At 38.8% G+C, this 16,656-nt stretch overlaps 1 protein-coding gene across 1 annotated transcript in view; it reads left to right on the top strand.

The window, feature by feature from the left end:
• LOC150080035 (homeobox protein BarH-like 1) overlaps positions 1-11,641 on the top strand; it is a 122,315-nt gene extending 110,674 nt beyond the window's left edge. Inside the window, exon 3 of the mRNA XM_090381631.1 lies at positions 11,393-11,641. Within this exon, the coding sequence (XP_090237757.1) occupies positions 11,393-11,641 (249 nt within the window). The remainder of the gene's footprint in view (positions 1-11,392) is intronic.
• Positions 11,642-16,656: the final 5,015 nt, after the last annotated feature.

The raw sequence follows: 16,656 nt of genomic DNA, 5'->3' as shown, positions 1-16,656 counted from the left end.
GGTTGTATGGATGTGGGACACTTCTTCAGAGAAAAAACCATAATAACGGATTTTTGGGGGTTCAGTTTGAGACCGAAATGGTTGAGATGGCTAGAGAAAGCTGTGATCTTATTACAGATTTCCGATGTGATCACTCCCCTGTCGGCTGATGGGGGTATTTCCGTTAGGAACTTTATATCGTCGGCGTAGGTAATGACATCATCACTGTTACACACAAACGGAATAAGGAGGGCGGTAAAAAGTAACCCCGATAAAACGCCACCTTGCGGCACACCAGCATTGATGGATCGGGTATAGCAGAGGTTACGATGAGTGAGGTACACTGTTCTGTTCCGGAGGAGCGAGTGCAGAAAAGCGAAAACGTCACCTTTGATCCGAAAGAAATTGGTTAGGAGATTCAGAAGGGCTGAGATGTTGAGGCTATCAAAAGCAGCTTCAATATCGGCATAAACAACCGCCATTTCTGATTTGGCCTCAAATGCATTTACAATTTCCGTTTGGACTGCCAGAAGGTTGGAGACAGTTGATCTATTAGGGAGAACATAATGGAGTTGTTTTGATGATTGTGGAAGAAGATGGCGTGTTATATGCGGAAGAAGGACTTTTTCCAGTAGCTTTAGGAGCGTGGATGCAGTGGAGATCGGTCTATAGTGCTACTACTACTACTACTACAACTATAAGGCTATCGTTTAATTTTTGCTTAATCATATTTTCAAGCTACTAAAAGGTCATTAACATTTTTAACATATTGTCTGATGTTTAAGGGGCCCACTTGCCATCGTGCAAGTTGGCACCCTGACCAGTCCACCAATGTTTGTATGTATACTTGTATGTACTTGTATTTCTATCAAAAATTACTTTTTCATCTACACTGTGTGTTCAGAAATTGGGAAGAAAGTTTGGAAAAATAGCCAACTGATTATTGCTATCATAAATAGATAATCATCATTTACGTTGAGTAGCTCGCGTAAAGTTTTGAATCCAGCAAAGCGGAATTTCTTTCAGAAATTACAGAAGTGATGCTTAACGTAATCCTTTAATTCGATCCAGTTTTTTTTTTTTTTTTTGCTCTAACTAAATACAGTATAACCAAAAACGGATAGGAATAGGAATATGAAAGCTGATTTACGGATACTTATGCAATTCGTCTAAAAACGACATTTGCAAAAAGGCACTGAAAATGCCACCATCCTCGCATTGCACATACACCCACTGGCCAAAAAATTAGAAACCTTATTCATTATCAAGTAGGACCACCTTTTGTACGAATTACAGCCCGCACACGTTGTGGCATGGATTCTACTAGGTGTCTAAGGCAGGCTAGCTCCAGATATCACCATCCTTCCATTAGGACATTTGTCAGCTGGTCACTAGAGAACTACAAAGCTGAACCGCACTTTCCAATATGTCACAGACATTCTCAACTGGTTTCATATCTGGGAAGTTAGTCAGCTAGGGTACATTTTGGAATGCTTGTAAATGTTCGATAGTTGCGATGTGGCCCTGAAAGAAAACACGCAATCCGAGTAAAAATGACGCATTGCAGGGTGAAGTTGTTCAGATACGAGAGAAAAAAATAATTGGAGGTTACACACGACCTTCTAACGGTATGAGTGGAACCAGTCTACCAACAAAACCTATCCTATACCATGATACCACCTCCAGTCCCTTGAATGGTGAACACGAGATAGTCTGTATCCATGAATTCGAGGTTCACGCCACACGTTCATCCTACCATTGGTGCAAAAAGTGTATTTGTTTTTATTTTAAAAAATCAAAAAAGTGTATATCAAGAATCTAAAGATTTGTTTACAGAAGGAACTGGATTTCATATGGGAACACGACTACCAAATCCGAGATTCTTCAACTCGCGCTGAATAGTTCAGTTGGAAATGAGTCTTTGCCAAAATATAATTTTTAAGTTACTTGCTGAACAGCGGACCTTTTAAGGCCGCTGTAGCCTAGTTGTTAAGCGCGCGGGTGAATAAGTAATCGTGCCTTGAGTGACCGAGGTTCAAGCCCGTGACTGCTGAATACGGTGCTGTTTCTTGTATTCTGTCTATCCTGTGAACTCCTCTGACCGTTTGGTCGTCCCGGAGTGTAAACTGAAAATTTATTTTATTCTGACGCACAACCCTCTTTAAATTCCTGGGTCTCGTTTAAATTCCAAATTGTTCTTGGAATTCCGCATTTCTTCCTTTTAGAACTGCATTCTCCTTTTTTTGAGATACTGTAGTTGCCTTCGACAACTATCTTTTGTGATTTCTTTTGTTTCTCCATTGTGGCTCCTGCTAAACGCGCTCCAGTAACACCACTTATATTTCCATACTGTACGTTTAATTATCTGTTGACCCCAAGGTTTGCATATGGTTTCTAATTTGTTGGCGAGTGAGTGTACTTTCTGTATACAATAAACATATAATTTTTCTGATTACGTGGCTGCAAGAGTATTTCCTCCAAGCCTCACTAAGTTCATGAAATGTACCTCATGTTTTCAGAATATCTTTTGAAGAATTCAAATTCCATGAGATCTTCAGCGTATAGATAGTTGAAGAACTGGTGGGATAGACTATCTACACCCCTGAATTTTTGTGCCTACACCCTTTCAAATTTAGTAATGGTGTGCCAAAATACAAAAATATTTCGAGATGTTCTGATGACATGAGTGTTTTGTTAGTGTTCTGGTATTCGTAGCTTTTCATGGTAAAATGATTGATGGAAGCAATTTAGGCTTTTAAAGGCAAGGAAAAAGTGGTGTATTGTCATATGCACAGTCTCAACAGAGTTGACTGAACACAGAACAATTCTAAAGCTTTATTGCAAGCGGTGAACACCATCAAAAAAGATAAAATACTTTATGGGCTTAATCACCAAGAAGAGAGAGAGAGGGGGGAAGATACGCACTTGGAGCAATAAGCCTCCCTTTTTATAGCTATGACTTAATCGGCTGCGCTGATACTTTAAATCCTCGATAATCTCCAGAGCAAAAGACCATTCTTATTTTCTCGGTGACGTAACCAGCACGAAAACCAGGCAATGAAACGTCTCTAGGCTTCGGCTGTGCAATGTCCGATTTCTTCTTGACTGCACACAAACAGAAGAGGAAATTAGCCGGCCTGAAACAAAGCGATCATCGTTAATTACTTTGGTTCATTAATTAGTGAATGAGACGCTGATGCGGATTTTTTTTTTTTTTGTGGAGGCCACAACTATTGGGGGCGGCTGATTCCGGCAGGAGTTTGCAAAGCAACCATCGCATCCTCCTAAAAATGCCGGTGGAGAGAACTAATTAAGTAATTTCTACAGTCGGATAGAAAAACTTAATGAACATCATATCAGTGACAACAAACAAGATTGCGTAACATTTCCTACTAAATAGAGGTGGGGGAGTTGTCGTTAACAGAAAGTTCTTAAAGAAGTCGTGGTAAATAATGAAGGCGATTTCCGAATTGTCCAGGAAGTGGAGCTTTGTAGTCGCTAATTGCACTCAGATTACTTTAATAATACGTAATTAAAAACAACGTTCATTATAAATTAATTTAATTGTGGAAGCAAACGCCTTTTTAAACAGGGAGGGGATCCAGGAAGGGGTGGGAAACCAAACAGATTAATAAGCAACGCCTAAATACGGAAAAGAAAACGAAATTAGCTTTGCTTTACATTCTCCGAAGACGGCGGTAGGCCGTGGCTGCTCTGCATTAACTCCAAGAATTCGGGAAAACTTTAGACAACTCTAAATTATGGGAACAAGTTCTACTTGAATTCGTAACTGTCAAAAATGGTATATATTTTTTAGCAGAGTCTATGAAGAGACCATGAATAGTCTTAAAAATCAAGACGGTCTCACAATCGGCAGACCTTGTCTTCAAAGTGACAGATTTCAATAATCTTGGTCAAATTTCTTACAGTCCACATCGCGAATCAATTTGGGCACTATAGGCAATGAACTCAAGGGTCATAAGCAGTGCTGTAGTCGTGAAATTAGCAGAAGGTATACTCTGTGAATGTTACGTATGCAGAGAGTATATTGTGCTTATTAATCGAGAAGGTATACGCTATTCACCTAATCCAGAGATTATACGGCGTATACCTTCCACTAAAGCCCTGGTTATAAGACAATCAGATTAATACGGCCACATGGTTCATAATGTCTCTTAAGTTCTAAAGCTAATGCTGATTCGAAACATAATCTAAAAATTATGCTGACTAAAGTCGTGAACATCGATAAAATAGAGTCCTAAAGCGGTAGGCATCCATAATTTTGAAGTTCCTAAAAAATATTACGATCATGAAAATAAACTGATACATGATTAAGAATACAGTATTCATTTAATCCCCAAGCTTGTTATTGAATTTCGTCAATCAGACACGAGATTCTGTACTTTGAATCTGTTGCACATTTATTCGGATTTTTCTCTAACAGTTGAAAGGCTGAATCATCGAGATAGCTTGTGCCTGCAGAATTGTTGGAATGAGCCACCGTACCACATCCTAAAAGTGGTGATGTGGCCCAGTACTTGACCCAATGTCTCTGGACCACTATGTTGTTGTTGAGGTACTCGCCGAATCTGCGGCGAGTACCTCAATTCAGTAGTGCGTTGTTGTGGGGATAGGCGATGTGTACACCTTATAAACTGATATATGGGACAGCAGAATCCCATACATCAGCAGTGTACATGACTGTGCAGTAACCTACAAATTGGAGATATCTAGATCAGTTTGCATGTAATTGACATAATAGAAATGTTGCTTTTTCTCCAGAGAGGCAGTGGTTTTCAACCGAGGTGCCACAACAACGTTCCAGGGGTACCACGTAATTTGGGTTTAAGTTACTAAACTTATTATTAATTTTTAATTTATATGTTTATTTCGTTATAAAAAGGTGTACAGTATCTTTTTAATTTTGTGGTGATCTATAATTGATGTTTACTTAGAACCTCTATATAAAGAATAAAATTATATACTGTATATATATATAATTTGTATTATGAATGTTATTTTTATAATTATATTATCGTAATAAATATCGTATAACATATATATTTTTTAATATTATACATATATACGGATATATAGAGAGAAAGAATCGGATCTAACAGGCAGAAAATTGAGTAGGGGTGCCACAAAATAAAATAAATTACTTAGGGGTGCCGTTATTAAAAAAAAAAGTTAAAAACCACTGGTGTAAAGCAACACACGCACACCATAAAATGTATGGTGCGTGTCTGGGGGGGGAGGATTGCGCATTTCCGAAGCTCTTCATTGCCGGTTAAAACTGAAGTCAATATATAATTTGAATTCCTATAGTCACGAAGGTTAGTTTATTTTTGTATTTAGTTAAGTATTTGGAAAGCTGCAGGTGGATAATCGGATAGCCCCTGCTATCAATATTTTGGCTGGAACTTTATAACTTTCTTTGGGTAGCTTACATTTAATTTCACTAGTGGTTAAAAGTTTTGTCAGCAGTACAATTGCTGTAATACTTTGTTGATTTAAATTCCGTTAGTATATTGTAAATTTAAATTTCTAAAGTATTTGAAAAACTTTAGCTTTTCGAAGATTCCGATATCGATATTTAGTCGGGAACTTCGTAACTGTCGTTCGGTAGCTTAAATTTAACTCCTTTATTAGTGGTTAAAGTTTTGTCAAAAGTTTAATTTCTGCAATATTTTATTATCGGAAATTCTGTAATATATATTATAAATTTAAATTTCGTAATCTTTTTAACTTTCAAATTTTACTTAAATTATTGTTGCTACAAGATACAATACAAAGTCCAGCGACATCGGGACTCAAACGGAAATTGCTGCGGGCATTTCCGGTGTGAGTGTGGGAGTAACCTACAGACCAGAAGATTGTGAAGAATATGACGGAAGTCTTTACGTGTAGATGGAATGGGCAAGTTTGAATGTCTTATTGTGGGTGACTTTCATCTGCCACAGATTGATTGAAATAAGTGGGAGTAGTAAAACTCACCATGGGGAAATTTTGTTTTTAAAATAAACTAGATGGTTGTTATTTGTACCAGCATATTGGATAAAGTACTAGGGGTGAGAATATTCTTGACGTCATCATTACTAACAATTCAGGTGACGTGACAGGGCTTAAAATACAGGAACTGATCATGCATTCGTCAGTTGGAAGATGAAGAAAGACGTTGCAGTAGTTAAAGCCACGGATTTTAATTTCAGAAGGGGAAGCCGGATTTAAATTTATTTCCCCAAGTTCAGGAATTCTCTATAACAGTGAAAATTCCGCCTTCATTCATTTTACTAACTCCTCCTCCTTGCAGTCTTATAAACCTCAATCATGTCACCTTTGTGGTGCCTGGTTGCCATGCTCTGTAGCCCGTATAAATGGAACTTTCCTCATCATCCTTTTCCCGATCTCACTATGCGAGTTGCTCATCTTTGAACCCTTTCAAGAAACTAAATGTTTTTTTTTAGATGAGATCTCCTTACTTGAACACGGTATTCAAAATGTGATCTTATAAATGCCTTATACAGTGCGTCATGACCTCCCTATCTATTTCTACAGAATAATGTTTCAATAAATCATCGAATAAGACACCATAGACTTTCCTGGCTGCCTGTTTACACTGCTTAGAAAAAAATTCATATCTTCCGTATCATAACTCCCAGGTCCTTTTCTTCCTCCACTGTTGTTAATTCAACCTCACCAAGTGTTGCCCGTTTCCCAGGTATGACTTGCATTTTGTCATATTAAACATAGCTGCCACTCTTCTGATCATTCTTCAATCCTGTTCAAGTCTTCCTTAAGAAGCTCTTCTTGATACTGATCATTAATGACTATTCCAATCTGAAAATTTTAACATCACGCCTCTATCTCTTCATCGATGTCATTATAAAAATCACAAAGAAGTTTCAAGAAACAAGGGTTAGAACCGCTTTTCTTATATGACGCTGCAACATTACAAAATAATGTGCATGTGCCAACATACCATAGTGCTCTGCGGCCTGGGATCTACTGCGCTATATAAATAATTACCACCACAACAACAATAATTTAATTTAATTTAACTAAATTTAAAAACTTATTTTGAAAGCTATTTCAACTTTTAAAGATTGTTATGAATTAAGAATTAAGTAATTGTTATGAATTAAGTTAATTGATTTAAATCCTGCGATTTGACAACTGTAAGTGAATAGATTAACTTAATTCGTGATATTGTAGTATAAGAGTGCTTTCTGATTAGTTTGATCTTTTAGAACGATAAACCAAGAGAGAGCAGTTTGATACTTAGCGTTGTCTTTGGTTTGATGAATGGATATTGTATCCATCCGAATAATAAATGAATTTCCAATTTCGACTACACGGTCAGAGCAATATAAGCAAAATGGCGAGAATTCTAGTGCGCTTCTGCTTATGCCCTAATGAAATGGGTTTCCATAATTTTTTGACATCTTTATTACCTTTTTTATGTTGGCAGTTGAGCCACCGAGAACAACCAATGGATTAGCTGGATGGGTGTGATACACAAAATAACAGAGCGAAGGAGAAGACTGATTGCCGTCCGTCCACGCTGATTTAAGTATGCATTCTGCCAGTTCGAAATGCCTTTGAGCTCCCAATTACAGACCAACGAATAAACGCAATCAATACTTCCCTCGTCCCTTTCGGCGCATTAAGCTATTTTGGGGAAACAAAAACTCGCGCACTTAGCAATTTATTCGAGGTTTATTAGAGTCTGTTTTCACTACTATTACTGCGTTTTTCTCTCGTGAAGAGGCAGAAAAATGACTGGGTCTGGTGTTGGTGACGACAAAAGCAGCCCGTGTTGAGATGGCGCGTGCAGCAGCAGCAGCATCCTGTCCTCGGGATATCTGCGAAACGCTGCGCACGGTGGCTGTTTCGCAATGCAAACGGATTTCGTATTAGTGCATTATTAGTAATCCCACAGCTCCATTTATTGCGAACACAACCGGTTTGGTTTGTGCACGAGTTGTGCCGTACTTGGACCGGCCCTAATTCGCTCATATAATAGAAGGCACTTAGAAATCCCCGTATTATAGCTTACTGCTGTAATTGCCGTTGATACAGCTCACTAATAAGCGTGGTTTGAGCGCAGCATTATGACTAGGTTCGGCTTTGTCACTCGTCCGCTGTGTTCCGATATCCGACAGCTCCGTCTGGCTCAACTATTGTCTTCAAATCATTAACTGCACTACACGGTTATACTTTAGGGTTAATTGTAAAGCGACGCAAGTTCTGCAACGGCAGCGAATGCAAATGGACGTGCGAACAACAGATTACAAAGATTTGGAACGGAATCAGTTCGCCCAGGAGACAGACCCGCTCCAGGAAGCTTACCTTAAAGTCTCCACCGACGAAAGGAAACAACCATCTCGCGCAGAGAAAGCGTAAAGTGCTCCCAGTCGGGTGATTGGGGAGCAACGCCAGTCACCAAACTTCAGTCAGCCGCTCAAAGCGGTCGTCAGAAGAAATGAAAACCGATTTCGATGTCTGAAATGTAATTGGCAGTTCTTTCGTTCAAAACATTGAGAAATATTCGTTCGTTCAAAATGAGTGAGAGGGCGAGACAGAGATTAGACACACATATTCTGTTTATTCCAGTGAAAGATTTAAATGTATTTGTGAGTTTTGGATGTTTTCACCAAACTGTGAAAGGCGGGTGTTGGGGTATTCCACTCTCTTACATCCCAATCATATTAGTGATGCCGAGGTTTTTCTGAATATTTTTAAATACGAAGGTTTTTAACTTCTGACACGGAATAAAATTTTAGGCACAGGCTAAGGTATGGCTGTTCTATAGTGTAATCACAGGTTGGAAGGGAAAGAATTTCTAATACAGTTGGAGAAGGATGGTTTCCCATGAAATCTAGATTTTTATAATGACAATCTTTACCACGTAAATATTGAGATAGTTTTTTTATCTATTAACGAAATCGCTATGCATTAACGTAACGTTTCGGAAACCTTGCAGGAACCCATCCTCAGACTGTACGTAGACTGCTGCCCGCTTCCTGGTTTCCTGATGTCTCAATGCCGACCGCACGTTCTGTACGGGTTGGGGCCTTTTAACAGCTCTTGCACTTTATCGATGTAGTCCTTTGTGTCCCTGATAACTGTGGTGTGTCCTGTATCTGCTTTTGATATGAGGACTATTTTGTCTTCTTGTAGTCTGTGTTCTGAAGTAACTGTATGGAAGTGAGTTTAATGGAATCCCTGGCTTGGTCATCCCCGAAGTTCATGAAACTGTTGTGGATGTTAAGTGTGGGGACTTGGGTTGGTGTGGATTCGAAGTTTAAACTTTATTTAATTTATTTACTTCCGCTGTAGTGAAGGTTCTGGAACTTAAGTTAATGGTATAATTGGGAAGTTTAGGATTATGCCTAGGGTGAGTGCTATCATAGGGCGGGTTGCCAAGGAAAAAATACCTCTAGAACGCGTAGTCGGAATTTGTACACTCGACAAGCAGGAGGCGGGCAACAACCTATATATTGTCTGAGGATGGATTCCGGCAAGGTTCCCGAAGCGTTAGTTTAATCTATAGTGATTCAGTTAATAGCTAAATAAACTATCTTAATATTCACGTGATATTAGAGTTATAAAAATTTAGATTCCATGAACGTATTTCAGTTTAAAATTTTGGAGCGCTATTTCAAACACACACTCTCACTCCATGTGTTTATAATTAATGCAACATAAACCAGCAAAGTTCCTGAGACACTATACGGTATATATAATTATACATATATTTGAATAACGTTTAAAATAGTTGGAAACTGAATCATTCATAATAAAAATAAAATAAAAAGGTACAGCAAACATCAGAGGCAGCAAAAAGCGTATTCCTCTACATGATGCTTGAAATATAACCATTGAAATTAGAATGGGAATTAAAAATAATGTCAGCAGCATGGCGAGACAAGAGCGAAAATAACCAAAATTAAACATAACGATAAACCAACAGGGAAGGAAGAGAGGGATCACAAGAGTAAAAATTTTGGAGAATATCTAAGATAATTTATAACATCTAATTATAAGAATAATAAATAATAATTGATTAAATTTTGAAAGCCAATTAAAATAGAAATTTAACGGCGCCCCCTCTGACGGGCACCAGGTCCAAATTTATGTGAAATATCACCAACAGAAATGTACACCACTACAGTAAAATAAAACAAAAAATAGACTGACTGTTACGCCCCATCTCAACAGAGGACCAAAAGGCCAATAATGGTCAGGGAATCGCTGCATTTCGATCCCGAGACAAATCTCCGTAAAGGCTAGTCGATCGACATCTGCTCGCCAGCGCATACCCCACAGGTCAAAATTTAATAGTTCCGAATTAAGTTCGTTCACATTTCGGTCTTTCAATCTAGTGATCAACCCACGCAAACGTTTTTTTTTTTTTTTTTTTTTTTAAGGTCCTATCCACTGAAATCTCAGGAAACTAGGTGGCAGAACCTGCCAGAATAAACTACAACTACTGGGTACCTGGTCTACCTCCACGGGGCTAAGTGTGGGCAACGTCGGGCCTCAGCAGGGGTCTGGCGGCTAAATGGCCAGAAGAAGAACGGTACACGACATTACACACCTCAAAATCCATATACTTTTAAATCTCTGGCCTTTACAGTGAACTGTATTACACCACAATGTAAACTACGGAGATGGGGGAAACCCCTGGTGCCGTTTGACCCTAAACACACTTTGCACTTTACTCGTCTATATAATCTGGTTAAGATTACTTTTGTCAGTAGTGTAGCTTTGCACTAGAGTGCTCGTATATGTTCTATTTTTTAATTTTCGCTGCATCAGGACCACCGCTGTTCAAGTCCTCTGCATTGGCGGTTCGATCTGAGGATCGGGTGGCGGACTGATCTCTCGATCGACTCGCCTTTGCGATGATTTGTCTGGCGATCGAAATGCAGCGATTCCCTGACCTTTATTGGCGTTGTGGTCCTCTGTTGAGTGGGGATAATGGTCAGTCTATTTTTGCTTTATTTTCGTTTTATTTTATTGTAGTGGTTTTCATCTCTGTCAGCGATATCTCACATAAGTTTGGACCTGGTGCCCGTCAGAGGGGGCGCAGTTAAAATTTTTATTTAATTGGCTTTCGATATTTAATCAATTATAATTAGATGTTATAAATTATCTTAGATTTTCTGCTGCATATTTTTACTCTTGTTACCCCTCTCTTCCCTCCCTGTTGGTTTATCGTTATGTTTAATTTTGACTATTTTCGCTCTTGTCTTGCCATGCTGCTGGCATTATTTTTAATTCCTATTCTAATTTCTATGGTTATGTATATATATATATATATATATATATATATATATGTCGTGTGTGAATATTTATGTGCTTGTGTCGAATATGTCACTCACTGTCACGTGCATTTGTTCCGCAGGTGAAGACGTGGTTTCAGAACCGCAGGATGAAGCACAAGAAGCAGATGAGAAAGGTCAACGAAGAGACCGTCGGTAAACCACCTCACCAAGATGCACCAGGACAGCGGCCAACGGCGAGAATGAGCGAGCACGGAGAAGCCCGAGGACTAGCAGTTAGGAGGGAAGTTACCCACGGCTTCGCGCGAGACGACAGCAGCAGCAGTTTGCTGGACCAGGAAGTGGACGTGGTGGGAGAGACTGACCATTAGCTCGACAGCAGTACCGCGGGACAGGTGGCAGTGCCGGACAACGTGCGCGCGCTATTGACGGCGACCCCAACTTATGAACGTTGGATTTTCCGACAAAAGACTGTTGAATAAATAGAAAGACACGCCGTAGTCGTGGAGTGCGTGTGTGAGAGAGTGTGTATGTGCGTACGTGTGCGTGTGTGCACCTGTGTGAATGATCTTCTCCAGAAGTTCCTCCGTTTAAACAACCTCGGTTACAGCGTGCTTACAGACATTGCGATGACTGCCGAAGTGTTTTGTGTTTCAGAATTTACTTATTAGTGTCAACCCGGTTGTGTGTTTAAAAATAATAAAAGAAATGTCAAAAACCGTGTCAGTGTTGCTGTTGTACTTTCTTATTCAGTTTCGCATATCGTTGGTGGACGGTTTTATTTTCTTCCGTTCAATCAGTCCCCTTAAACGTCCTCCAGAGAAACAAAATCCAATTTCGAGTAAAAAGCATCATCGATCGTAGTCACGTGTAATTTTGGGACAGACTCCAAAACTGGCATCTTAAGGAGCCTTGAAAACACGGGACACAGGCTCACTATTAGGTGTCCATTCCGATCCCGGCCAAGTCCATTCCGATCTCTCTCTCTCTCTCTCGGGGTAACTCGGGAATATTTTTTGGCTGGTGCAAGGAAGCCCAGGCTTCCTTGCACCATATGGGTAATCATAACGGATAAGACCATCCCGCACAACAGACCGGACATAACCCTTGCGGACAAGATGGAAAAGGCTACCTACCTGATTGATAAAGCGGTGCCCAACACTAGCAATGTCCAGAAAACCCATGAGGTAAAAATTAGGAAGTACACGAACCTGAGACAAGAAGTCAAGGAGATGAGGAATATGCAAGAAGTATCGACCATTCCGATCATTGTGTCAACCGACATATCGACCATCCCGATCATAGCAGCCTAGCAGAAAAATAGGTCCCTCAGAGAACACCTACAAGGAACTCCAGAAAGTCGCAATTCTGAACACCTGTAGGATAGTCAGAAATTTCCTCGACCAACAGTAACACCAGACATTGCAATCACCTTGTGTACTTGGTAGCCGTACCCGTCACGGGTACTGCTACCAAGTACACAGTACCCTTCACGGAGTGGAATTCCCCAATCAGGGAGAAATAATATAAGAACAACAACAATAATAATAATAATAATAACAAGTCGTTATCGTGTCACCCACAGGTATGGTGCCGAAGACCCTACTAACAGCCTAGTAGCAATATTTCTCCAAGCGAACACCTACAAGGAACTCCAGACGGTGGCAATCCTGAACACCTATAGGATAGTCAGAGACTTCCTCGATCAACAGTAACACCGGACATAACAACAACCACCCTGTGTACTTGGTAGCAATACCCGTCACGAGGTGGAACCCCCAATCAGGGAGAAATAATAATAATAATGTGTGTGATATATCAGGACCCTATTTATCTTGTTACTGCACTATCACTATCTTTATGCGTACTTTTCTTAATCAGTCTTAAATCGATTAAGACTAATTAAAGCGGCGGCTACATACTTTGACATCTGCTGCCTGATGATCAGACCTTTTAACAAAATGAAGAAATACAGGATTAGTTCGGCTTTTGGGAACCTGCTGAATGAATGTTTTCTCTTCGATCGCCCTTGGAAAATGAATTCCGGAACATAAAAGACCACGAAACAATTTAAAAATGAAAACAGTGCAGACAATCAATAAAGGAGTAATATCAGGTAGTGTTTTCAAAATACACCTCTCAAGAACGATATTATAGTACAGTGAAAATTCAGAAGGCTCTGTTTATCTGCATTTCTTAATGTTTAAATAAATAAATTATCTTTATTTAGCTACCATTTCTTTATGAATTCGAATAATTGGATTCCTAAATGACATTAGTTTTTGCCTAGCATCAACGGTTAACCCAGAATTTAAGGAAAAGTAAATATGCAATAATTCTACATCAGGTTTATTGAGATGTTATAACAGAGTATTAACCTTTGCTACAAGTAAATAACAAGCTAAAATATCAAGTTAAACAGTAGAAACCTTCCTCCGGTTAATCAAACCAGTTTCCTTAAAAGCGTCTTTTGACTTTCAAAAATCCACCCATCATAGCTTCAATCCCCCCCCCCCCTTCTTTGGTACTTCTCCAGTAACTGTATATTAATGGGGCAGAGGTAGCAAGTACGTCTTATTGGAATCTCTCCCCACACCCTTCAGTAACGTCGCCCAGCTTTGGTCTGAGAAAAAATAAAAAATATCCATGTGAGAGTGGGTAACTGACATAGTGCATCTCATTTTTCCACAATTTTCAGTCAACTTATCAATTTTCTGCCTATCATCAATCGTTTTGTCTTACAGGTCTTGTGATGCCAACATCTGCTTAACTTGAGCGAATAAATATGATACCGTTCAACTTTTGCATCAAACAGTTTTGGAAACATAAAAGTTGTATCTGCCTGAAGGTGTGACCTTGGAGATAAAACGCTTTAACAAGCTTTTGCCAGGTCCCAGCTTAATGTGAAGGGGTGCGAGCGAGAACTTTGTTCCTTGGAACCAACAGATTACTGTGTGCACCAGGGTGAAACTCATTTCTAGCAGACCATTTTCTTCTCTGTAGTACTGATTTATTTCTCTGCTGTCACAGAGGCAGAGAAAGCAAGGTAACTTAGTGAAATCGCCTTTCAGGTCTGCACCTTGAAGTTCCCATATGAAGTTCTTCTATTTATCAGATTCATCATCCAATTCTGAAGACTCTCTTCTTTGGAGGGTGGATTGAGAAATGATAGGTCTTCATTGCGTAGAGCAGGAATAATAGAGGATGGTATGTTGTGATACACTATGTCTTTTCGATCCGCAGCCTTTTTAAACTTTGATATATTTATCATACGAAAGTAGCAGTCATCATTTGGTTCATGATGGTTTATATGTGTTCCCTAATTCGTATTTCACCTACGGGGGAGAATAGACCGTCCTCATTTATCTCAGCAGATCTGGAGGACTGAGATAAATGAGGACCGTTGTTGGAAATCATAGCTAACTGGAAAAATAAAAATAAATAAATAAACAAACTTCTTATACGAATAATACAGACTCTTATATATCGCAATATTGATATGCGCTTACACATTGTACATAAATGTGGCAAAATAAATAATAAAAGCTTCAATTGCCGCCAAAATATTGACACTGTTTAAAACGGATCACACCGTTGGTTTTAGGAAGAAACATACATACAAGAAACAGCTTAATATAAATGTAAACATTTGTTGTCACGAAATGTATTCAAATTGTCAACACTGACTCCGAAGGATACGGGTTTTTGGGACTGAGGTGAACATATTTGTAGCAACAAAATAAACCAATAATGCATTTTCCTTTCGTATTCATGGGATCAGAGAAGTTTTTACTTCTGTTATTGCAGAATATAGAGAAGTTATTACAGAATGCAGATTATATAAGAACGTTATTGTATTTAGCGATCAATTGGACTCAAATTACGGTCTATTCAAATCCAACTATTTCTGTAAATTATAAATCTCTGATATAATTTATATACACAGAAGCGTTTTTTTTTTTTTTTTTTTTGTGACAGAGCAACTAAGGTCCTAAGGCATCAGTATATTGCTCGGTTTGCCACAGATGAAAAACTGTGCAGCCCTTTTACAAAATCATCAGACTTTCATACTCTGAAAGAAGTCCATAAAAATCCCTCCCGTTTTGAAGAAACGCGAACCCAGGCCAATATCACACGGCAAACTCTTACGAAACTCTTAACCCGTTAAAAGTTTTATGCGATAATTCTTACGAGTTGCCTACAGAAAATTGAGCTTATTATTATTATTTTTTTATGAAAAACCTAAAAACGAAAGATATTAGAACCTATGGTATTCTTAGTACCGTGCATGGCAATTTATAAGATGGGAGCTTAGAAGACCATGTTTATACCATTACTTATCTGTTTGTTATGGATTCCGTCATCACCAGTGAATTGACGGAATCCATATTGGCGATCATCCCTATCATGGAATCATGATATGTACGAAATCCATATTGGTGATTATGGAATCCATACTGGCGATCATATATCTTACCATTAATGAGTGCGATATTTTGAAAACATTAAATAAAAAAAATCTTCAGCCATTCTTAATCCACTGCAGGATGGAGGCCTCCTCAACAAGTCATGTTGAGGGAAATGGACCATAATCTGCCACGCTGGTCCAGTGCAGGTTGGCAGATCGACCGTATTTAGCAGTCAAAGGCTTGACCCCCGGTTTACTCAAAGAGAGTGTGCCATTGCACTCCCGCTTCTGACCTGATGAAATTCTCCCGGCTCAAACTTCGAAGTTTCATATTTCAAGCCAACAGCGTATTAAAGATTTTTGATTGTATCATTCGGAAAAAAAAATCACTTTGTGCATAAATCGTGTGCCGAAGTCTCATGATTTCCGACCTGGCAGATCGATGGTGAACAATCTGGTTTCCTTCCAGTTCATATCTGCTGAGCTTAAGGGTGTGTGGAAGAAATGGATTGACGTCATTTACATCAACCCATTTTCTTTCAATCTTAAACTATTAAGGCACAAGGTTAGTGTGATTTGTATGAAATTAATATCATTTATTGGATTGGCTATTAGATTATGTCATCAGTAGAATTCCCTAAATGTTTCACTTTTACCATGTATGCAGATTAACTTTTCGCAGTATAATCCATATACCTGAACACAAAATGAATTCCATTACAGGATTTCCGGTCTTTTTTAATACAACTGAAGGATTTGAAACCTGGTCATTATATTGAGTTTCAAGGTTCCCTTCATCTCAAGTTAAGTTAAGGTCCCTGTTATTTGTATTAGCACTTAGAATTGCACATACATAAATAGGCACTCTGTATTCATTACTAACATCACCATATTTTTGATTGGGATATTTATTGAACAAAAGTCTACACACAGCAATGAATGTTTTGTTAACAACCATACCTATTATGTATCATCATT

The sequence above is a fragment of the Mastigoproctus giganteus genome, chromosome 9 (assembly GCF_048544385.1).
Source record: "Mastigoproctus giganteus isolate SK-2022 chromosome 9, ASM4854438v1, whole genome shotgun sequence".
Classification (NCBI taxonomy): domain Eukaryota; kingdom Metazoa; phylum Arthropoda; class Arachnida; order Uropygi; family Thelyphonidae; genus Mastigoproctus; species Mastigoproctus giganteus.
Note: the sequence above shows the minus strand (reverse complement) of the source record. Positions and strands in the feature narration are given on the sequence as shown.